Genomic DNA, 23,997 nt, shown 5'->3' with positions numbered 1-23,997 from the left:
AGTTCAATGTTTCTGAGTCCCATGTGTAGAAGGGAGGAGGGGTGTTGTGTATTTCACTTAGAACGTTATAAACCTCTCCAAGGCACTGAGCCAGCTTAGCAGATGTCATGGTTGCTCTTTTGTCTCTTTGGAGTGTCAAAGGGGGCAGAGAGACTTTTCTACTTTGGGTTCTGAAGTGAATGGATGAGAAGGATTTGATCATCCCCCTTGTATGAGATGGTTCTTTATATCTGTAATATCTCTAGCGCCTAGTACTGTGTGTGCCTTAGAATATAACAAGGCAGTCAACGTTTGAATAGAAGAAGACAGAAAACGATCATTATCCCCATTACAGTTCCAACATCCTCAGATCAGGGTGGGGGCAGGGTTAGCCTCGGGCACCCTTCCCCTTCATAATCACAAGTAGAGTACAATAACTGGCATGTGTGCAGAAACACAAGAAACACTGTGTGTAATCACACTAGGGCAACCAGCGGAAAGTACAGCGGGTGTGCAGCATAATGAGAGGAACAAGACTCTGGGGTTAGTAGGGAGTGCGGGTGAACTCATTTTTTTTAGATGCTCTTCTCTCCTGCCTCCAGCTTCCAGGAATCTAGTGCATAAAGGCCTAAACTCTCTGCCCTAGTATTCGTCACAAACGAGCGTGGTTTGGCGTATAGGACACCTGTTTCTGTAAGCTCTGCAAGCAGATACTCCTTAAGTCCTCTCCTGACGGGCTTCTCAAACACTATAGAAGGTCCTCCAGTTCGCGCACCCTTTTCGGGAATCCTACAGTCGACGAGGCGGCTCAGTAGATTTGAGAGGGCCTGCTGAGCACGTGTGAACAGTGCCAAGCATGCTCCGTAGAGTGGGCAGATTTACTGAGGCTGCAGCCCTGGCTTTTACTACTTTTCACCCGCCTACCTCGCCCAGCAAGTCCCCTCTGTTTGTCTCCACTCCCCACCGCTCAGTCCCCCGCATGACCCCCGCAGCTCATTTCCACCCCACCCCCTTCACTCCAGGGAGGGAATCTCCGTTGACGTTCTTGTGACGCCGCTGTGCCGCCGCTTGGGGCGGGGCGTGGGAGGTTTCCAGGAGCCTCACAGGTAACGCTGCCGTAGCCGCCATATTGACAGAGCTGGGATCTGGGAGGGCGCCTGAGGGGGTGCGGTTACAGTCCTGCGGTAGTCGCAGCCTCACGACTGGTGAGCACAAGCTGAGTAGGTCTTGGAGAGGCAACACAGAGTTGTCTTTTCTATGGGGAGCAGCAGCCTGTGGCTGCGGCTGCGGCTGCGGCTGCGGCGACCGCAGCTCCCAGCCTCTGAAGCACCCTGCGGCAAGACCAGCGGTCGCTGAAGGCGGGACTGGAGGTTAAGGCGTTGGCGGCGGGCAAGCTCAATAGGCTGGATGCTTGGCCCCGGCGACTGTGAGCAGCTCCTGTTCAAGAGCTCCTGAAAAGGAAATGCTATCCTTTGCTTCTCAAGAGGAACCTTGGGACCAAGAAATGGAGGTGTTCGTTGGCGGCGACGACGCGAGTAGCGGCTACGCGAGCAGCGGCAGGGTTAGTGTGATGGCCGAGCGGGCAGGATGACCCTTTCCTCCCCTCAGAACCCTGGCCGAGGGCCGAGAGAAAAGGAGCGTAGGGCTGGGAGGCGGGGTGCCATGCCAAGCCCCTTCTGACTGCTGAGCGGTGGAGCACGCGCTGCCCCAACTGTTCTTGGGCTGGGGAGCCGGTGGGGAGGCGGTGGCGGGCTCCAGCGTGGGTAGCGAGTGCATGTCGGCCTCGGGCGGAGCGCCTGCCCTGCGGGCCACGCGGGAGTTGTGACTAAGTTTCTTTACTTTCCGATCCGAAGTGGGACTGAGGGACGCGCCTGTTACTACGTCCGACTCAGTGCGACCCTCTTTTTCCGCTGGGCGGGGTTTGCTGGCTCAGAGACTTTGGGGAACGGCGGCTTACTCCAGAGTGGTCCATATATAACCCTGAGCGCTTTACAAACCCAGGGGCACAAAAACACACCAAGGTGATGAAGCAACTTGGGACATTTGCACGTAGGGATGATTGCTTTCTCGTTTCGCTGAGACTTGTTTGGTTCTTTGGCTTGGTAATCCCCTAAAACGAGATGAATTGGAGGCCAGGTTTCTTTACATTCAGGTCAAGGCTGCTGCCTCCTCTCAGGTCCTCTCAATTCTACCGCCCCTTCTTTTCCCCAACCACTGTCCCCACTCCGTTGCTCTCCAAAAGAAGACGAAAAGTAAATGCCAACCCTTATAAGAACACTGAAAAGACTTGGCGAGGTTCATCTAAAATATTTTAGTTTGCTTCTCTTCCCGCTCTTATTTGATCAGTGAGATTACTTAAATGTGTACAGGTACTTTGTTTTTAATTGTTGCCTTTTTTTTTTTTGGTTATAAAAGTAAGCAGCATTTAAACACAAAAATGTGCCTTTTATGATAGTCGGATCCTCTTCTGATAACTTTAATCAACTAATAACATACTAATCCAGTAGAGGCCACCATACAACTAAAATAGTCGGTGAAGGCCACATTGATTCCTACGATATGTTGAGGTAGGGTGTGTAAATACTCCACAGATCAAGGTGCAACTTTGTCTTTCAAGAACTTGCTCCATCTTTTAAAAACACATTTTAGACTGCCATATGTTTACTTCGTTGTTTTTTTTCTTGCTTGCTTGTTTTTTCCCCTTAATTACAAAAAAAACTAGGGTTATGTGTACATGCTAGAGTAGTAACATATAACAAGAAATGTGGCAGAAATAATTCAGAAATAGCCTGAAGTTGAACCTTTGGTGTTTATAGGAAATATTTTATTTATTAGTGAACTAGGCAATTCTGAAGTACCTTATAATATTGTGTGAATCTAAGAAAAGGATAAATGAAGAGGGGTTAATTGCTTCTTAGAATGTGGGTTTGCTTCCTACGTACACGAGGTTTTTGCAAGGGGAGAAGAATTTTGTTTTAGGTATGTATGTATGTATAGTATATTGAATAATAGTCACAGACATTTAGTTTATAAAACAGTTAAATATTTTAATATAAGGAAGGGGTGGAGAGATAGGGAGCCTTTTGCACCCCTATTATTTTATACTTTAAAAAAAACTTGAGTGTAGTATTTTTTAATTATAATTAGTTCATATGATTTGTTTATTTGCTGTATGTTCTAGATATCTTACAGATTAACCTCAGCAATTTGGAAAAACACTCCAGTGGAAATTACTTCCTATGAAATAAAAGGAGAGGTGAAGGTAATAGGGTGAAGATAGTATTTCTGCTTTCTTTGTCATATTTCTGCTTTCTTTGTCATAAACAGTTGTGATTGGTTAGATTTAACCCCGTAAGTGACAAATTAAAAATATTCTAGGCAAAAACTAAATGTTGCATTTAAACAGATCTTCCTAGTACTTAGAGGATTTTTCTTTAAGGGTGTTCTTTTGATAAGAAGGGAACAATTTTATTTCTTAGAATTTGGATTTATTTTAATTACATGTTTGTTAATGCTGGCTTTGGAAGTGCTAACCTTTGAGTTTGAATTTTAGAGCTTTCAATTGTGATAGTTTGTAAAACTAAGGATGTTTCCATTGTAGAATCTATATTTTTGTAATGTGTTGGAATCCTTAAATATAAGAATCTGTTGATATTAAAGTCCAAGGAAATAATTTGTCAATTTCTGTGTGTGTTCAAATGCTGGTAAGATAGCGGTCATAGACAGTACCATGTATTTTGGGTTTTTTTCAATATCTTTTACCTATGTTGTTTGTTTGGGCAGTTGTAAACCTTTGAATTATAATTCCAAAATGTATAAATTGGTTATTTGGGATTCTTAACATATTTCCCCACAGAAAAAGTTTTTGAGGATTGTTGCATACTCAGATAAGTACACAGTAGTGAGGTATAATGATGAAGAGCATAACCATTGTTTATAAAATTGTCCTATAGGAAAAAGTGTCCAAAGTTTCAATTCAGAAATAGCTTGTACCTTGTGTCTTAGTTTGCCATGGGGCTATGGATGAAAAGTCCCAGAAATAGGTTGGCTTTTAGAATGGAAATTTTGTTTGAGGCAAGTGCTTACAGATCTGAGACCATAAAATGTCCAAATCAAGGCACCATCAGAGATGCTTTCTCATCAAAGTCAGCTACTGGTAATCCTGGTGTCCTGCCAAATGGTGAAGCAAGATGGTGGGTGATATGCCAACGTCCCTACCTTTCCCTCAAGGCTCACCGTCTCCTGAGTTTAGCTGTAGACAACCAGGCATAGGGCTTGTCTTTTCCGGGCCTTCTCTATATCTCTGCTGCTGTTTAATCCCACATTCAGCTGTGGGCTATCAGGCATATGGCTTGTCTCTTTAGCCTTGAGCTGCTCCATGGACCCAGCCTCTTGGGGGTCTCATGCTTCAGCATTGGCTGCTAGCAGTCCTTTCCAGTCCCTCTCTTATATGGCTGAGTCAAAATGTCAGCGTCCTTTCTCTGTCTCTTCCTCTGTGTCCCCATTTGTATTAAGCTCAGGAAGTAGGTGGAGACCCAATCTGATTCATGCCTCACTGTCATGGTCCAATCAAAAGTGATCTAATCAGGTGATCTAATCAAGTTCCTTTAACAGAATCTGATGTAATCAAAGGGTCTCATAACCACAGCAATGGATTCAAAACATAATTGAAAAACATAATCTCTTTTTGGGATTCACCAAATTCAAATTGTCACTCTTGGTTCCAGTGGGAGGTGGAAAATAAGCCTGAATAATAGAGTCTTGGACTCTGATAGCTCCAGGGAAGAGGATTCTTGCAAGAGGACAAACAGGATAAGCAAGAGGCTTGGGTGGTGAGAGCTTTTGCAGAGACTGTATCAATTAGGTCTATTAGGGATAGGGACTTAAAAGGACATCACCCCTCAGGCAGCCGTAATTTTAGCTCTTGCCTAGATTCTGTCAAGATAAGGGAAGATGTATTTACTTGAATTGGGATGGGTGTTGGTCATTCCTCTATAGGAGTTGTAAGGTACTGCTGTTTAGTACATTAGTACATTACAGTTTGTACATTTAGTTGTTAATTAGTTGGTTGGTTGGGTTGGTTTTAATGAGGGAGTGTTTGCTTCCTAATGGAAGACTTGATTATGGAGTTTTCAAATTATATATTATGTTAAATTATATTATAAAAATGACGGTACTTTTACATTATTTGTTTAGCAGTGCTACCTTTGTGTTGTTTTTCTCCTACCTTTGTTTTAAAAAGTTGAGTTTGAGAGCATTTAATTCCCCTGATAAAAATAGTTTGGAACTGAAGTCACAGACCTTAAAAAAATTTAACTAGGATGGCAAATATATGGCAAATTAGGAAGAAGTATTAGTTTTAATTAATTTTCATGAGATGTCTAATGGAGGAAAGAACATGGGCTTTTGGGGCAGACAAATCTGTGTTCCAATCTCACCTCCACCTCATACTAACTTAGTGACTTTTCATACTAGCTGTGTGACCCAGTGCAAGTTACCTAACCTCTCTGAGCCTTCATCTGTAAATGGAAGAAAAAGTTGTTATGCATAAGAAAATGCAGTAATGCCTTTAATATACTTAGCAAGTTGTTTTGCTAAGGAGGCCTCCAGTGCACAATAGTGCCCTCTCTTTTCCTACAATCACTATCATGCCCCTTTCCCTGCTGCTAAGTTCAGAATTATTGTCACCTATATTAAGAACTTGGGACCTAGATAGCCATGACCATAGTCCCAGACTTCTCCATCATAAGCAGTTTTGACCTCAAGACTTCCTTTGTTATATCTGATTATTTAATCTTAGTGGGGCTTTTACTCTGCACATTTCTAAACATTGGTAGGGTGACTAGTTATATTAATTTAGCGATAAAATATGAGGTTATGTTTATGAACACTTCAGAGGATGAGGCAAATAATTTCATTTCTTACAACTGGCAATTGAAGCATTTCATTTACATTTAATCTTATCAGGTTTTTAAATAAATTCTGTACTTTTGTCATGGTAGGAGTTCATTCAATTCATCAAGTATTTTTTGAGTACAAGGCAGTACTGTGCATAATGCTGTAATGTGAAATGCCTAAGGCTATACCACACTGAGTCCCCACCCCAGCCTGTATAGGTTTACAATTAGGTGGGGAAGACAGTCATGTGCAAATTTTTTTTATTATCTTTTTTTTAAAGATACATAGATCACACAAAATGTTACATTAAAAAATATGAGAGGTTCCCATATACCCCACTCCCCACAACCCCACTCCTCCCACCTCAACAACTTCTTTCATTAGTGTGGTACATTTATTGCAATGGATGAATACATGTTTGAGCACTGCTCCACAGCATGGATTATAGTTTACATTGTAGTTTATACTTTCTCCCAGTCCATTCAGTGGGTTATGGAAGGATATATAATGTTCTGCATCTGTCCCTGCAATATCATTCAGGACAACTCCAAGTCCCAAAAATGCCCCCATATCACACCTCCTTTTCCCTCTCCCTGCCTTCAGCAACTCCTGTGGCCACTGTCTCCATATCAGTGATACAATTTCTTCCATTGCTGGATTCACAATTTTATAGTAGAATACCAGCAAGTCCACTCTAGTCCATATTTTACAGAATGTTTTTTATACAAGGTGCAGGACTACCACCAACTGGGTTGTGGTAAGGGTGGTTTAGGGATGAATCAGGTTGTGAAGGAGGTGGAATTTGAGCAGGGGACTAGAAAGTGGGTAATATTTTCACAGGCAGAGATTAAAGGAGCATATTTTAGGTGATTGGAGACAACAAAAAGAAAGGCATGGATGTGTTGTGAGTGGAAGGAGGAATCTGATATTGGTAGGGTGTAAGATCTGTAGGGTAGGATATAGTGTGAAATGAGGTAGAAAAATACACTAAAAGGTAGGCTCTGCCCAGGTTGTATGGGGCTTTTCAAACTAGTTTAAAGGCTCAGTTTTCTGTAAATGGGAACTATTAAAGAATTGGATTGGGAGAGAGACTGAAGGTGGGGAAGACCAGCCAGGAGGCTGTTTCTTTAGGGGAAAGCAGTAATGAGATTTTTGATCTAAGGACAGAAGGGTTAGAAAAGAAAGGACTGATGGGAAATACCTTGCAGAAATAGAATTGTTAGAATTTGGCAACTGATTAGATGTGGAAGAGCAAGAAGGAGGACTGGAGAAACAATTGGGATTAGGAGCTTTGAGCTAGAAATCAGTTCAATTTAGCTGATATTTAATCCATGCCTGTTGATATCGAGCTCTGTGTTAGCCACTGGACTAATGCAAAGATCAGTCTTTGTACCTTAGGGATATAGACAGCTAAAATGAACTTGCTTTTGCTTAATATTTTCTTGAACAAGAGTAAACAACTACAGATCTCTGGGCATGTTTGGCATGTTTAAAATCCTTACTACCATTGGCGAATGCACTTATATATAAAAAGTGTTTAATGCTTGTTATATGAGCCTTATGCCTATAATTTCTGCTTCTCCAATATTCATCTTAGTCACTAACCCATGAGTACAGAGGTATGTTCAGAAAATAGTGACTGCTGCTACTTTTTGGAATGTGGAATAGAGAACAGGGACATATGTATTTCTTGCATACTTTTAGAAGGTTTATTTGTAATAGTAAGTGGGATGGGTCAGCAGACCCCTAGCCCCTCCTTCGGGGGTACCTTCCCAGTTCTATTGTGTATCTTCCTTTAAACCAGTCTGGTCTGGAGATTTTCAGGTCATTTTATTCAGGGCCTCTATATACCCCTACCATGATTAGGTCATCAAGAGGGCTAATCATTACCTTAATGTTCCACAATAATTCCTAACAATGCTGTTGTTGCTCTCTTGAGGCCATATTGTTGTTTCTATATCACCACTCTCTAGTCTGTCTCATCTTTTTTATTAATTTATTGAAGTGATACTCATACTTAAGCATAAACAATAAGTGTATAAGATAGTTGTGAACTTACAAAACAAATATATGTAATGTCATACAGGACTCTCATAACTCACCTTACCAACAATAACTTGCATTGTTAAAACTTTTTAACTAATGAGTAAAGAGCGTTGTCAAAATATTACTACTAACCAGAGTACTTTTCCCCCAACCAACCCTATTATTATCTTTATATCATTTATATATGAGCATACATAAACAATTAAGTGTATAATAAAAGGTGTGAACACACAAAGCAAACATATATAACATCATACAAGGGTCCCATACATCAACCCTCCAACAATACCTTGCATTGTTGTGAGACATTAGTTACAAATTATGAAAAAATATTTTCAAAACCTTAACTAATCGTAGTCTTTATCTTATATTTGGTGTGTTTTCCCCCAACCCAACCCTATTATTATTTTTTAAATATATTTTTATGACAGAACTTGTAAACTTATAAAACAATCATGTATATGTGCAGAATTCCTAAACAATACCTCTCCATCTACACGTCACACTGTGTTGGAACATTTGCTACAGATAAGATAATATCATCCGATTGTTACCATGTCCATACTGTACGTTTGGCTCACATTTTCCATACTGCCCCATTATCAAAACAGTACATCTTTCGTATAGATGTAAGAATATTATATTATTACTGCTAACCACAGTCCATAGGTTACTCCAGCTCTATTTTTCCCATGCTTCTTCATATTCCCAGCACCATGTAGTAGTCATGTACATTTGCTCTAGCTCACAAAGGACACCCTTGCATCTGTACCATTAACCACAATTCTCATCCAACTCTTGGTTTACTGTGCAATTAAGTTTCTAGATTATTCTCTAGCATTCTATCAATTGGAATTTACATCCCTAGACTAACATTTTCAGCCACATCCCCATTTATAAACTAGTGTAACTCATTATGTGTTAACATCCACTCTATGCATTTCCATACTTTTACAGTAAAGCTAATTAAATTTCTACATACATTAAGCATCAGTACTCCATCTCAGTCCTCCTCTCATCTACTTTAAGAATCCACCACCTACCACCAGGTCTTGAAGATATTTTCCTACAATTTCTGCTAGAAGTTTTATGGTTCTTGTTCCAGATCTTAGAGGAAAACCTTTACTATTTCACCATTGAATATGATGTTATCTGTGGGTTTTCATATATCCCCTTTATTTTGTGGAGGAAATGTCCTTCTATTCTTATCTTTTAAAGTGTTTTTATCAGAAAAGGATGCTGTATTTTGTCAAATGTATTTTCTCCATCATTAGAGATGAAAATGTGATTTTTTTCGTTTGATATGTTAATATGGTGTATCACACTGATTGATTTCCTTATATTGAAACATCCTTGCATACCAGGGATGTAACCCACTTGATAGTGGTGTATAATTTGTTTAATGTGTTGTTGAATATGATTAGCAAGTATTTTATTGAGGATTTTAGCATCTACTTTCATTAGAGAATTTGGTCTATAGCTTTCCTTTCTTGTGGAATCTTTGTGTGGTTTTGAAACTAGAATGATATTTGCATCATAGAATGAGTTAGGAAATGTTCCCTATACTTCTATTTTTTGGAAGTTTATTCAGGATTGATGCTAGTTCTTTCTGGAATGATTGGTAGAATTCACCTGTTGACATCATCTGGTCTTGGGTTTTACTTCCTTGGGAAGTTTTTGATGACTAATTCAATCTCGCTACTTGTGATTATTCTGTTGAGTTCATCAGTTTCTTCTTTCATCAAGGTCAGCTGCTTATGTGTTTCTAGGAATTTGTCCATATCATCTGAGTTATGCATTTTGTTGTCATGCAATTTTTCAAAGTATCCTCTTATGATACACTTTATTTCTATGGGATCAGGAGTGATATCCCCTCTTTGTTATTTCATTTTATGTATTTGCATATTCTTTCTTTTTTTTCTTTGTTATTCTAGCTAAGGTTTTGTCAGTTTTATTAATTTTCTCAAAGAACCAACTTTTGGTTTTGTTACATTTTTCTAGTGTTTTTTTAAAAATTGTAATTAGGCATTACCAAATTAAAAAAAAAACCTCTTAAATTAGAGTGCACAATGAAGATACCTTATTATTTTAAAGGTGCTAGAGCAAGAATATATGTATTAGTCAGCGCAAGGGGTGCTGACTGAAAATACCAGAAATATGTTGGCTTTTATAAAGGGTATTTATTTGCACTAGAAGCTTACAATTACCAGGCCATAAAGCATAAGTTACTCCCTGACCAAAGTCTATTGCCACGTGCTGGAGCAAGATGCCTATTGCTGTCTGCATGGGTTCAGGCTTCTGCTTCCTCTTAGGCTCTGTGGTCCTAGCTTTTTCCAATATCAGGTGTAGGCTTGGATAAGTCTCATCTCTCTTCCTGGGGCTTATTTCTCTCTGGGCTCAGTTGCTCTGCTTTCTCTATAAGGCCAGCTGTAACTATTAGGTGAAAAGCTAGTCTCTTTTCTCAGGGCCTCTCTGTGTCTAATGGAACCTTCTCTCTTTCCTCATGTATCTGCTTCTCGGTGTGTTTACTTCCTAGATCCAGTATCAAAACTTCAACTAACTCCTTTGCTGTGTACTCTTCTCTGTGAGTTCCCGTACATGAAGGATGAGGGGACTCAACGTCCTAGTGCCATAGCCCAATGAAAGCATTAATCATAATTTAATCAAGTAAAAGTGAAACCTCTAAATCCAATACAATCTAATATGCCCAGAGGAACAGACCAGTTCACAAATATAATCCAATATCTATTTTTGGAATTCATAAATAATATCAAACTTGTACAATATACAACATAAACTCATCTACATTTTAACTAGTTGTATTTGGTAAATGGCATTTAAATAATCTTCAATAGAAAATTGAAATCAGTTTACAGGAGTTAAAATATCTTGTTTAATACCAACTTTATAAATAAAAAAAGAAGGAAAAAATTGTCCTCTGTGCTCCAGTTTTTGCTTACATCTATGTCTTCTGCTCCTTCCCTTTTGGAGAAAACATTGCATTGTAAGGGTGCTATCTTTTTTGATGAGGACAGTGGTCAAGGTCTTTCTTAATGTAATGCCTCTACATACAAGTTTGAGTGGAAGGAAAACCAGCTTCCCAAAAATTCTCTAGTGTGTTTAGTGGAAGGTAGGAGAATTGGTGTCTTGAGCAGGAAGCCAACTTCTTTCTATTTCTTCTGCTGGCCTATGCTTAATAAATGTCACATTCCTTATATGTACATCCAAGAAATTTTATTTTCTCTTCTTTTTTATAATCCACCTTAATATGAGGAAAATTTGGTAGGGTAGTCTCTCTTTCATCACCTTTAAATATGGCTCCACAAATGCTTTCTGTTGGACTTTATCATGTTTATTACCATGGGTGTTTAGTGTTTTTGTGGCTGCTGAAAATTCCTTCTTTTCCTTCTATTACTTTGGGGAATCTGTCTGCCAAATAGGATTAATATTCTTGTGTGGTCCGCTCAGGCATATCTTCCAAGCCATCATTCATCTTTCTTTTTCCACTTGGAGATTTTTCTAGTATCTGTTCTTCTTCATTTTTAAAAACATGCTTTCACTAACTAATGTACAGTTGATGTCCCGTCTCTCCTAATTTTGACTGATGGCCATTCTTTGTATCTATTACAGTAATATCCATTTTATACTGAAAAAGGTCTGCTTCTTGATCTGTACTCCCCTGGATATTTTCACAAGATAGGCCGTTGTTTTGTAGAGACTTTGTTTTAGCAATTCTACATGGGTTTATCTGAAGTGCAAGTTCACATGCTTCTTGGACTGACCTGACTTTCATTTTTATTGGCTCATGAGAACCAGCACACTTTATGTCATCAAAAAATTCTCTGTCTCCAAACTTTTATGTGGACATGAAGGGATTTTGAAGACAAGATTATTGTCTTTTATTTGTAATGGTGTTTTATTTTCTGGAAAGGATTTACTCAAGGACTGGAGGGTGCATTCTTGTACACAGGGATCCTATGGGGAATCTTTGGTTAACATGTAGCTTCCATCCAAGGCCTTATGACTTGAGGGAGAACTCTTTGGTGGGGATTTCAAGGTGCATAAAGAGTCACTTGAGTAGACCTATGTTTTTTTCTTTTTTTATTGTCTTTTTTAAAAAAGATAAATAGATCATACAAACATTAGTTTAAAAAATATGAGGTTTCCATATACCCAACTTCTCACCCCCACCCCCTGCTCCTCCCACATCAACCTCCCCTTTAATCAGTAGGGCACATTCATTGCATTTAATGAATATACCTGGACCACTGCCACTCCATATGGACCATAGTTTACATTGTAGTTCACACTCTCTCCCAGTCCATCCAATGTGTTATGGCATGATATATAATGTCCTTCATCTGTCCCTGCAATATCATTCAGAACAACTCCAAGTCCTGAAAATGCCCCATATCACACCTCTTCCTCCCTCTGCCCTCAGCAACTCCTGTGGCCACTGTCTCCATATCAATGATACAATTTCTTCCATTGCTAGAGTCACAACAGTTCTATAGAAGAATACCAGCAAGTTCACTCCAATCCATATTGTATTCCTCCATCCTGTGGGCCCTGGGATGGCGATGACCACTCCACATCTAATTTGAGAGGGAGCTTAGATCCACATGGCTGATGGATGTGATTCTCTTACTTGCATTTGTAGACACTCTTGGTTCCCTGTTGTGATGCTTGACCATTCTCACATCCCCATCAGCTGACCTGGGTAAGTCCAGTGAACCAGAGAGTAGGTGTTGCAACTCTGCTGAGGCTCAGGGCCCAGCCGGCACAAGGACAGTCCAGAGAGTCAAGTCTCCTGAACATACACAAACCCCAGTGCCAGTGACAGGTTCAGTAAAAGTGACAGCGGAGGCATGTGTAGAGAGGTCACATCTGAGTCCAACGCCATCACAATTAGGAGCACAAATTCCAAAGTAGGGCCCATTGGCAAGGCAATGAACTCCAGAGCCATCTTTCATGACTATATAACCTGTGTGTCTCTGTAGCCCTTAGGAACACTAGTAAATGAGGTTGTATCTACTTTGGCTGTCTCTGGGATCCTGCTGAGACATGCATAAGTGCAACCCCTCTGATGACCTCCCAATTCATTTTGAAGACTCTTAGCCATATAAACTCATTTGTCTTTACCATTTCCCCCATTCATTCGAGGTGTTCTTCTAGTTGCATCATCAACTTGTGGTAGTAGTAATCCCTCAGTACCAGGGAGGCTCATCCCCATGAGTCATGCCCCACTCAAGGGAAGGTAATGCAGTTACATCCTGAGCTTGGCTTAGAAAGTAGCTACATTTGAGCAACATGGAGGCTGTCAGGAGGTAACTCTTAGGCACCCTGCAGCTCTAGGCATAGATGAAATTTCAAGCATACAGACTCATAAGCATAGTCATCAGTATCAAGGGCCCATTGGACCATACTTCTTCACTTGTCTATGTCCTTGCACTTGGGGGATTGTTGCTGTTTGCTAGCATGGGAACTCAGCACTTCCTCAGTTGTCATGTGTAACTATCCACTATGTCAATACACAAAGAACATCCGAACATATCTATATACCCTATATGCATGCCCTGGAGGAAAATGAAATAGTATTGTCAGGTTTAAAGATTAGAAACAGAATACATAATAATTTAGAGGAACTAAAAGTAAAAAATAAATTGGGGTATTAAATAATGAAAAATATCATGAAACTTTGTTTTTGATATTTTGACTTCCATCACAGTAATAAGTGTTGCTATGCATGTACAGTGGCAAGGCGATCTCTTCCATTCCTTCCTCAATGTCTACATCCTTTTTTTAATTTTGTCTTCTAAAATGTTTTAAATCACAGTAAAGTCACATATTCAATATAGGGGACTCCCATATACCCAACATCAAACCTTTTTTCCACTTCCCCAGCAATGATCTTTTTACATGTGTATGTTATATTTGCTACAGCTGTTGTATGTTGAAACAAAGCAAATAACCATGGTTCCATTATGGCTTACATTATGGTTTAGATTTTAGACTACACTTTTCTAAATTTCTGGTTACATTAAGGTTCACATTGTGGTTTAAATTTTAGACTATACACTTTTATACATTTTTGGAACTAATCAGTAGCTGAAGTCAGTGTACTCTTCCTACCCCATTTTTGGGAAATGTAGCTATGCCATCCAGCCAGGGAATAAATTCCAAGGTGGTTTGTACTAGCAGCAGGATATGGGCACCAACCTCTATGGGAAGGAGTGTTCTACTCACAAATCTTAACTGTAGATGGACGTTCTCCTCCACCTGTTCTTCCAAGGATGTCGCATGATGTTCTTTGGATTTCCTGGGCCCTCCAAGCAGGTTCTTTAGATAGCTCTGGGTGATAACTAACTGTATTAACTCTTGGAGCTCCTTACTCTGCCACCATCTTGCCCCTCCTCCACAAGTAACTTTTATGAATGAATGACTTTTAAACAAAGATTACTTCAGGCATTTTCCTCCTCTCCACCCTCACCACCAAGCCAGCTCAAAGCACCTATTCTACCCGACTGAGACCTATATCCCCCTGAGCACTGACTGACATTGGGAATCCACACCAGACTCACCTCATGGTTTTCTTATTTTCCTCACAAGTAAAGTTATTTGGATGAGTAAATCTTGGCAGCTTCTCAGGTACTGGACAAAAATGCTTATCTAAGCATGAGTCTGTTAGAGGAATCCTAGGAGAGTGAGATGTAGTTTAATGAAATAAGTTGGGAAATTCAGCTGAAAGGTAGGAACACTGCAACTGTAGAGGCTCACTTCTGAAAGCAATTTTGGGAGCAGGGTTTGTCAGTTGTATTGATCTACTCTAAGAACAATCTTTAATTTTTGTTGATTTTTTTCTATTGTTTTTTCCCTCCAATTTCATTTATTTCTCCTTGAATCTTTATTTAATTCTTTCTACTTTCTTTGGGATTGGTTTGCTGTTCTTTGTTTAGTGCTTCCAGGTGTTCAGTTAGGACTTTGATTTTAGCTATAATTTCTTTTTTATTAAATATTTATTATTATTTTTAAAATATTTAGATTACACAAATATTACATAAAAATATAGGGGATTTCCATATGCCCTACTCCCTACACCTCCCACATTTTACTACATTAACAATATCCTTAATTAGTGTGGAACATTTGTTACAATTGATGGAAACATTTTGGAGCATTGCCACTAAGCATGGATTATAGTTTTCATTGTAGTTTACACTCTCACTTGCATATTTTTGTAGGTTATGGCAAGATATGTAATGGCCTGTATCTGTCATCATAATGTCATTCAGGACAATTCCCAAGTCCCCAAAATGCCCCCATATTTCACCTGTTTTTCCCTCTCCCTGCCCTCAGAACCTGCAGTGGCCACTGCCTCCACATCAATGATAAATTTCTTCAATTGCTAGAATCACAGTAAGTCTATAGTAGAATACCAATAAGTCTATTTTAGTCCATAGTTCATTCCCCAGTCCTGAGGATTTGGGGATTGTGATGTCCGCCCCTACGTCTAATTCATAGGGTGCCTCCAACCCATATGGCTGATGGTTGGGACTGTCCTGCTTGCTGTTGTAGACTCTCTCTGTTCCTTGTTATGGTGATTGTTCATCTTCACCTCCTTGTTGTCCTGGGTGAGTCTACTGAAATGGAGAGTAGGTGTTGAAACTCTGCTGAGGATCAGGGCCCAGCTGGCACATTGACAGCCGAAAGGTTCAAGTTACTAGGACATTCACCTACCAATTCCAGCACTAACTATAGGTTCAAATAGAAGGGACAGAACAGGCATGTGTAGAGAAGTCACAGCTGAGTCCAACTCTGTCACACTTGGGAGCACAAACTCCAAAGTAGGGCCCACTGGCAAGGCACCAAACCCCAGAGGTATCTTCCATGACTATAGGACCTGGGCATCTCCAGAGCCTTCAGGAATTCCAATATTTGGGTTGGTATCTGCTTTGGCAGTTTATGAGATCCTGCTGAGATGTGCATGAGAATTACCTCTGGGATAACTTCCTGACTCACTTTGGTTTTTTTTTTTTTTGTTTTTTTTTATTGACTTTGTAATAATATTACATTAAAAAAAATATATATATATGAGGTCCCATTCAACCCCACCACCCCCACCCCACCTCTCCCCCCCCCCCCCCCAGCAACACTCATTCCCATCATCATGACACATCCATTGCATTTGGTTAGTACATCTTTGGGCACCTCTGCACCTCATGGTCAATGGTCCACATCATGGCCCATACTCTCCCCCATTCCATCCAGTGGGCCCTGTAAGGATTTACAATGTCCGGTGATTGCCCCTGAAGCACCATCCAGGGCAGCTCCATGTCCCAAAGACGGCTCCACCTCTCATCTCTTCCTGCCTTTCCCCATACCCATCAGCCACCATGTCCACTTTTTCCAATCCAATGCCACCTTTTCTATGTGGACATTGGATTGGTTGTGTCCATTGCACCTCTATGTCAAGAGGAGGCTCAGATTCCACATGGATGCTGGATGCAATCCTCCCACTTTCAGTTGTAATCACTCTAGGCTCCATGGTGTGGTGGTTGTCCTTCTTCAACTCCATCTTAGCTGAGTGTGGTGAGTCCAATGAATCAGATTGTAGGTGCTGGAGTCTGTTGAGGTTCAGGACCTGGCTATCACATTGTCAGTCCAGAGATTCAAATCCCCTAAATATATCTTAAACCCCAACACTAACTGCACCTCCAGCACATTAGCATGAAAGTCTTATGAAGAGAGATCCCATCTGAGTCCAGATTAATCACACATAAACACCATTTCCAAAGAGGGGCCATCTGACCTGGTAGTTAACCCCATCAGCCATGACCATAACTCCCATGGGTCTCTTTAGCCCTCAAAGGAACCAATACCTGGGGGTTGTATCTGCTTTATCTGTCTCTCAGACTCTGCTCAGTTGTGCATAAGGGCAATCCTTCTGCCAGCCTCCAGACTCTTTTTTAGAGACTCGTAGCCATATAAACTCATTTCTCCTTTCCATTTCCCCCTTACATTAGGTCAAACAGCATTTTAAAGTCTTGTTATTTTATGTAGACAGGGATATTCTGCTGATCCGCATTGAACCTTCCGTATAAGGTCATTTTCCAGTTGCATCATCAGTTGGTAGTTGATAGTGGTCCCTCGGTGCCAGGGAGGCTCATCCCCGGGTGTCATGTCCCACGCTGGGGGGAAGGCATTGCATTTACATGCTGAGTTTGGCTTCGAGACTGGCCACATTTGAGTAACATGAAGGCTGACAGGAGGAAATTCCCAGGCACAATGCTGCTCTAGGCCTTGTTCTTATTTTAGGCTTATCAGCTCACAAGCATAGTCATTAGCATCAGGGGCTCACTGTTGAACCGTCACTCCCTCCCGGTCCCCGCCGCTGCACCTGGGAGACTGTCGCTGCTCCCCTAGGGACCACGACAGAGCACCACTGGCCAGGAACCCAGTACCCACCCTGCTGTGGTTTTTAATAGTTGCCACTATGAGTATATCCAAACATTACCATGCACCCTGGACATATGTTCTGTACAGCTCCCTGACAGCCATATATCACCTGTCAATGGTATCCTATACCAGTATCCCTCCTTTGCCATTGTTGACCCACTCTGTGATCCAGAACTCCCTGATATTTGAAGCCCAATATAATGTCAGGGTCCCTTACTAGGAAATGGCATATAGCGATGGGTTTAAAGGTTAGATAAAGAATACATGTTGACTTGGAAAAAATTCTACATCCTATCTTTTTCTTTTTTTTTCCCCTAATTATTGAGCTTCTCTTCACAGGAGCCCTAGACCACAGCAATGCATATATATAATATACAGCACTCCCATACATCCACCACAAAACCTTTTCCCTTCCACAGCGATACCCTTACACCCTCTTCACATCATATTTACTTAACGTGATGTACAGAGTCTGAGACAATAGCTTTCTAACAAGGTGACATCTGTGCTTACATTGTGGTGCATACTTTAGGATACACAGTTTTTTACATTCTTAGTTATCCTATGTTTTACATTTTGGTTTATGTTATCAGTCTGTCATCTCCTATATGTTATGGTGTAATATTACATGATTTATATCCATCCTTGTGTACTCTCACGAAACTCCTCTCTTACCCCCCATTTACCTTGGTTCCACACATTTAACGTCCATTTTCCCTTCCACCTTGGTGCCCACAGTGGCAGCCAACCTCCGTTTCCCGAGGAGCCACTTCCAGAGATAGATGGAATAGTGTTCAGGGCCTAACTTGCTCAACTGCCCCAATGCCCTGGGAGCCACCCTTTCTCTCGAGGGATACAGTTCCCTCTATTTGATGTCATTGGTCCTCCCCAGAATGTGGGTCCACCCCCTCTCTCACTACTTGGGTTTCTACCCCATGGTGTCACCCACTCTGGCAGAATGAGCATTTAGACATTCCCCAGGAGCCCGTTCCTGACTCACTTTGAAGTCTCTTAGCCATATAAACTCATTTGACTTTACCTTTTTCCTCTTTTATTCAAAGTTTTTTTCTAGTTGTATTTCTAGTCGATGCTTGGTAGTGATCCCTTGGTGCCAGGGAGGCTCATCTCCAGAAGTCATGTCCCAGGCTGGGGGGAAGGTAATACATTTATATGGTCAGTTTGGCTTTGAGAGAGTCCTTATTTGAGCAACAAGGAGAGTTTCTCAGGAGGTAACTTTTAGGCACCCTATAGCACTAGGCTAAGTTGTAACTGCAAGAGCAAAGTCTCATAAGCATAATTGTCAATACCAAGAGCCCATCAGTGGACTGTCCTTCCTCAATAGCCATTGCCCTGCACTTGGGGGATTGTTGCTGTTCTACCAGAGAGTGTGGCAGAGCACCCCAGGATTGGAATTCAGTAGTCTTTCGATTATTGTATAAATCTCCACCGAGTGTGATGATGCCCCATGAATATTTGAACACATTTATATACATTATATGAATGACCAGGTGAACTTCCTCCCATGTATTTCCCATCACTGGCACTCAACTCAATGATTCTCCCCTTCTACCCAATTAATAAGAAAAGGAAATAATAATGATTTGTTTGAATATAAGAAATAAAATATACAATATTTAGAAAAACTTAAACCAGAATAAAATAAAAATTTGGATATTAAAAATATAATGGAAAATGTTTAAAAATTTTTCAGCATTTTACCTCTCTTCACTGTAATATCTGTTATCCTGTGAATACAGTGACATTTTCTTCCATTTCTTCCACAGTGTCTTACTTCTTTTCATTTTGTCTTCAACAAAGATTTAGGTCACAATAAATTCACATACAGTACACAGGGGATTCCTGTGTACCCAGCATCCTCCCCCTTTTCCCCTTCCCTTATCATTAACCTGTTTATATGTGGATGGTAATTTGTTACAACTGATGTACAAATATTGAAACATAGCCACTAACCATTGTCTATGGTTTACATTATGGTCTACACTCTAGACAATACACTTTTATAAAATTTTGATGAAAGTCTGCACAGCCTGTATCCATCATTGCAAGATCATGCAGAACACCTCCATTACCCCCTAAGTACCCCCTCTTCCAACTACTATTACTCCCTCCCATTCAGGGTCCACAGTGACCACCAGGCTTCACTCCTTGAAGCACAAGATCCATAGTTACTTGAAATAACACTGAGGGCCTGACACACTGGTCTGTCCTCCCCTATTAGGAACCACTCATGCTCTTGAGAGAAACCCACCCCTCTGAGAACATATCAGACCTCCCAAGGATGGGAGTCCAACTCCTTCCTGCTCGTTATGTGGGACTCCACCCATTGATACAACCCACTAAGACAAAATGATAGCTCACACATTCTCTAGAAGACTGCCCCAGGTGCACCCTCTCCCGAATGCCCACCCCCATCTAACACCCTAAGCCAGTAACCCTTCCTTGTCATATTGCCAGAAGAGCTTTCCCAACATTGTAGTTTCAGCCACATACCCATCAATCCCCAGTGTTCATCTGCTTGCTCCACAACTATAACCCAGTACCACGGACCGACCAACCAAACCTCCTCCAGTACCCCCCCGTCAAACTTGCACCACCCAACTGAATAGTATCATTACACCCATCATATCCCTTCACCACACAACTACTCATTTCCACCTTATCATAGACTTCTGTATGAGCATTGGCTCACAACCTTCTGTTCCTTTCTATTTTCTGTAAACATGTCTTCCAGAATGTAGCTCTCTAAGACTGCTTGATTTAATTCTTTTTTTTTTTTTGGTATTGCTTTTTTTTTGTCTTTATTTATTTTTTAATGTTACATTAAAAAATATGGTATTGTTTTTAGACTGAGATATTCTGCTGGTCCGAGTTGACCCTTTTATTTAAGATCATTTTCTTTTTTTTTTTTTTTAAAGATTTATTTATTTATTTCTCTCCTCTTCCCCCCCCCCACCCCAGTTGTTTATTCTCTGTTTAGTGAATAATGCTGCTATGAACATTAATGTGCACATACCTTTTTGTGTCATTGCTTTCAATTTTTCTCAGTATATACTCAGCAATGGAATTGCTGGATCACGTGGCAGATATATATATATTTAATTTTTTGAGGAACTGCCAAACAGACCATCAAAATGGCTGGATCATTTTACATTCTCTCCAGCAGTGGATGAGGGTTCCCATTCCTCCACATCCTCTCCAACACTTATAGTCTTCTGTTTTTCTTTAGTGGCCGCCAGTCTAAGGGGTGTAAGATGAAATCTCTTTGTTGACTTGCATTTCCCTAATAGCTAGTGATGTTGAGATCTTCTAATGTGTTTTTTAGCCATTTGTATTTCTTCTTTGAAGAAGTGTCTGTTCAAATCACTAGCCCATTATTTAAATGGGTTGTTTTTCTTTTTCAAGATTTAGGATTTCTTTATATACGATGGATATTAGGATCCTGTAAGATACATAGTTACCAGATATTTTCTCCCATTGTGAATGCTGTCTTTTCACTTTCTTAACAAACTCCTTTGAGGTGCAAATGTTTTTAATTTAGAGGAAGTTTCATTTATTTTTTCTTTTGCTGCTCATGCTTTGGGTGTGAAGTTCATGAAACCATTTCCTCTTACAATGTCCTGTAGATGCTTCCCTTCATTATCTTTGAAGGTCTTTATGGTCTTTGCTCTTATATTTAGATTTTTGATCCATCTAGAGTTGATTTTTGAATAAGTTGTAAGATGGTGTTCCTCTCTCATTCTTTTGGATGTGGCTATGCAGTTGTGAAAGCACCATTTATTGAAGAGGCCATCCTCTTCCAGTTGAATGGGCTTGATGGCCTTGTTTAATATCAGATGGCTGTATAAGCAAGGATCTATATCAGAACTCTCAATTCTGTTCCATTCGTTGGTATGTCTATCCTGTGCAAAATACTGTGCAGTTTTGACCACTGTAGCTTTGTAGTATGTTTTAAAGTCAGGTAGTGTGATTTCTCCAGTTTCATTTTTATTTTACAATACGTCTTTGGCTATTCTGGGTCTCTTGTATTTCCAAATAAATTTCATAGTTAGCTTTTCCAATTTGGTGCGCTTTAATTTTCTATTTCATTTAGTTCTGCTCCAACCTTTGTTATTTCCTTCTTTCAACTTCCTTTATTGTTAGTTTCTAATTATTTTTCTAATTCCTCTAGGTGTGCAGCTACGTCTTCCATTTTATTCTTATTTTTTGATATATGCATTTATGGCTATGAATTTCTCTCAGTATAGCTTTTGCTGCGTCCCATAGGTATTGATGTGTTTTATTGTCATTTTCATTTGTTTCAATGTACTTACTATTTCTTTTGTAATTTCCTTATTGACCCACCGTTTGTCTAAAAAGTGTTTTTGTGTTTTTTTTTTAACTTATCTTTGTGCCTAATCTGGCCCTTACTAAATTCCAACTTCTTTCCATTGTAGTCATTGAAATTACTTTGTATAATTTCAGTTTTTCTGCATTCATTGAGAGTTGTTCTCTGGCCTAGCATGTGGTCTGTTGTAGAGAATGATGCATGTGCTTTGAGAAGAAAGTATATTCTCTGTATTTGGGTGTAGTGTTCTGTATATGTCTATTGATTCTTGGTCTTCTAATATATTATTCAAAGTCTTTGTTTCTTTACTAATTCTTTGTTGAGATGTTCTGTCTAATGGTAATAATGGTGTATTAAATCTCCCAGGATAATTGTAGAGGCATCTATTTCTCCACTTAGTTTTTCCAGTGTTTCCCTCGTGTATTTTGAGGTGCCCTGGTTAGGTGCATAAATGTTTATGATTGTTCTTTCTTCTTGGGAGATTACTCATTTTACTAATACATAGTGTCTGTCTTTGTTTCTTAAAATAGTTTTGCATTTAAAGTCTATTTTCTCTGATATTAGTATATCTACTCCTGTCCTTTTTTGGTTGTTGTTTGTTGTAAAATTGTTTTCTAGCCATTCACTTTCAGCCTCCTTAAATCCCTGGGTCTAAGGTGGGTTTCTTGACAGCATATAGATGTGTCATATTTCCTTATTCATTCTGCCAATCTTTGTCTCTTGACTGGTGAGTTTAATCCATTAACATTCTATGTTATTACTGTCAAGGAATTACTTACATTAGCCGTATTTTCTTTAGTTTTATTTATATTTTTTTAATTTCATTAAAAATTTTTGTGTGTGTGCACTCTCCTCAAACTCTCTTGTTTTTTCCTATCAACCTGCAGCATACCCTTGAGTATTTTTTTCTTTTTTTTTTAAGATTTATTTATTTATTTATTTCTCTCCCCTTCCCCCCCCCCACCCCGGTTGTCTGTTCTCTGTGACTATTTGCTGCGTCTTTGTCTGCTTCTGTTGTCGTCAGCGGCATGGGAATCTGTTTCTTTTTGTTGCGTCATTTTGTGGTGTCAGCTCTCCTTGTGGACGGCGTCATTTCTGGGCAGGCTGCACTTTCTTTCTCACTGGGCAGCTTTCCTTACGGGGTGCGCTCCTTGCACGTGGGGCTCCCCTACGTGGGGGACACCCCTGCGTGGCAGGGCACTCCTTGCGCGCATCAGAATTGGGCATGGGCCAGCTCCACACGGGTCAAGGAGGCCCTGGGTTTGAACCGCAGACCTCCCATGTAGTAGACGGACGCCCTATCCACTGGGCCAAGTCCCTGCCGAATATTTCTTGAAGGACAGATTTCTTATTGGCATAATCTCTTAATTTCTGTTTTTCTGTGAAAATTTTGAAATCTCCATCATTTTTGAATGGTAGCTTTGCTAGATACAGTATTATTGGCTGGTTGTTTTTTTCTTTTAGCACCTTACCTATATCCTACCACTGCCTGTATGCCTCCATGGTTTGAGATGAGAAATCAGCATTTAATCTTTATTTTATTTATATCTGCATGGATTATAGTTTACATTATAGTGTACACTCTCAGTCCATTCAGTGGGTTATGGCAGGATATAAAATGTCTTGCATCTGTCCCTGCAAAATTTAGGATAACTCCAAGTCCCGAAAATGCCCCCACATCACCTTTTTTCCTTCTCCCTGCCCTCAGCAGCTCCCGTGGCTATTGTCCCCACATCAATGATACAATTTCTTCCATTGCTAGATTCACAATAGTACTATAGTAGAATACCAGTAAGTCCACTCTAATCCATATTTTATTCCTGCATCCGGTGGACCCTGGGATGGTGATGTCCACTCCTCCTCTAAATCGAGAGGGTGCTTAGATCCCACATGGCTGATGGATACAATTTTCCTGCTTGCAGTTGTGGATGCTCTCAGTTCCCTGGTGTGGTGGTTAACCACCAAACTATCCTCCAGAATGGTTGGATCCTTCTGCATTCCCACCAACAGTGGATGAGTGTCCCCATTTCTCCACATCTTCAACACTTGTAGTCCTTTGTTTTTTTTGTTTTTGTTTTTTTGTTTTTTTGTTTTTTTTCCAGAAGTCCTTTGTTTTTTAATGGCCACCAATCTAATGGGTGTAAGATATTATCTCATTGTAGTTTAGATTTGCATTTCTCTAATAGGTAGTGATGTTGAATATCTTTTCATGTGCTTTTTAAAGAAATTATTTTTGATTCTTTTTTTAAAAGATATATAGATCAAAAAATGTT

General features: G+C 40.1%; 1 protein-coding gene across 6 annotated transcripts in view; it reads left to right on the top strand.

Moving 5' to 3' along the window:
• The first annotated feature begins 886 nt into the window (after positions 1-886).
• The window catches only part of RPS6KA6 (ribosomal protein S6 kinase A6), a 342,192-nt gene continuing 319,081 nt past the window's right edge, over positions 887-23,997 (top strand). For 4 of the 6 annotated variants that reach the window (XM_071213112.1, XM_058291821.2, XM_004465509.3 and 1 more), the window contains exon 1: positions 1,035-1,540. In XM_071213112.1, the coding sequence (XP_071069213.1) occupies positions 1,442-1,540 (99 nt within the window). In that variant the 5' untranslated portion in view covers positions 1,035-1,441. Of the gene's footprint in view, positions 1,541-23,997 lie in introns of all 6 variants that reach the window. The other 2 variants (XM_058291822.2, XM_071213113.1) reach the window with 2 other exon arrangements.

Source organism: Dasypus novemcinctus, chromosome X (assembly GCF_030445035.2).
Source record: "Dasypus novemcinctus isolate mDasNov1 chromosome X, mDasNov1.1.hap2, whole genome shotgun sequence".
Classification (NCBI taxonomy): domain Eukaryota; kingdom Metazoa; phylum Chordata; class Mammalia; order Cingulata; family Dasypodidae; genus Dasypus; species Dasypus novemcinctus.
The sequence above is the reverse complement of the archived record's forward strand: the minus strand, read 5'-3'. Positions and strand labels throughout refer to the sequence as shown.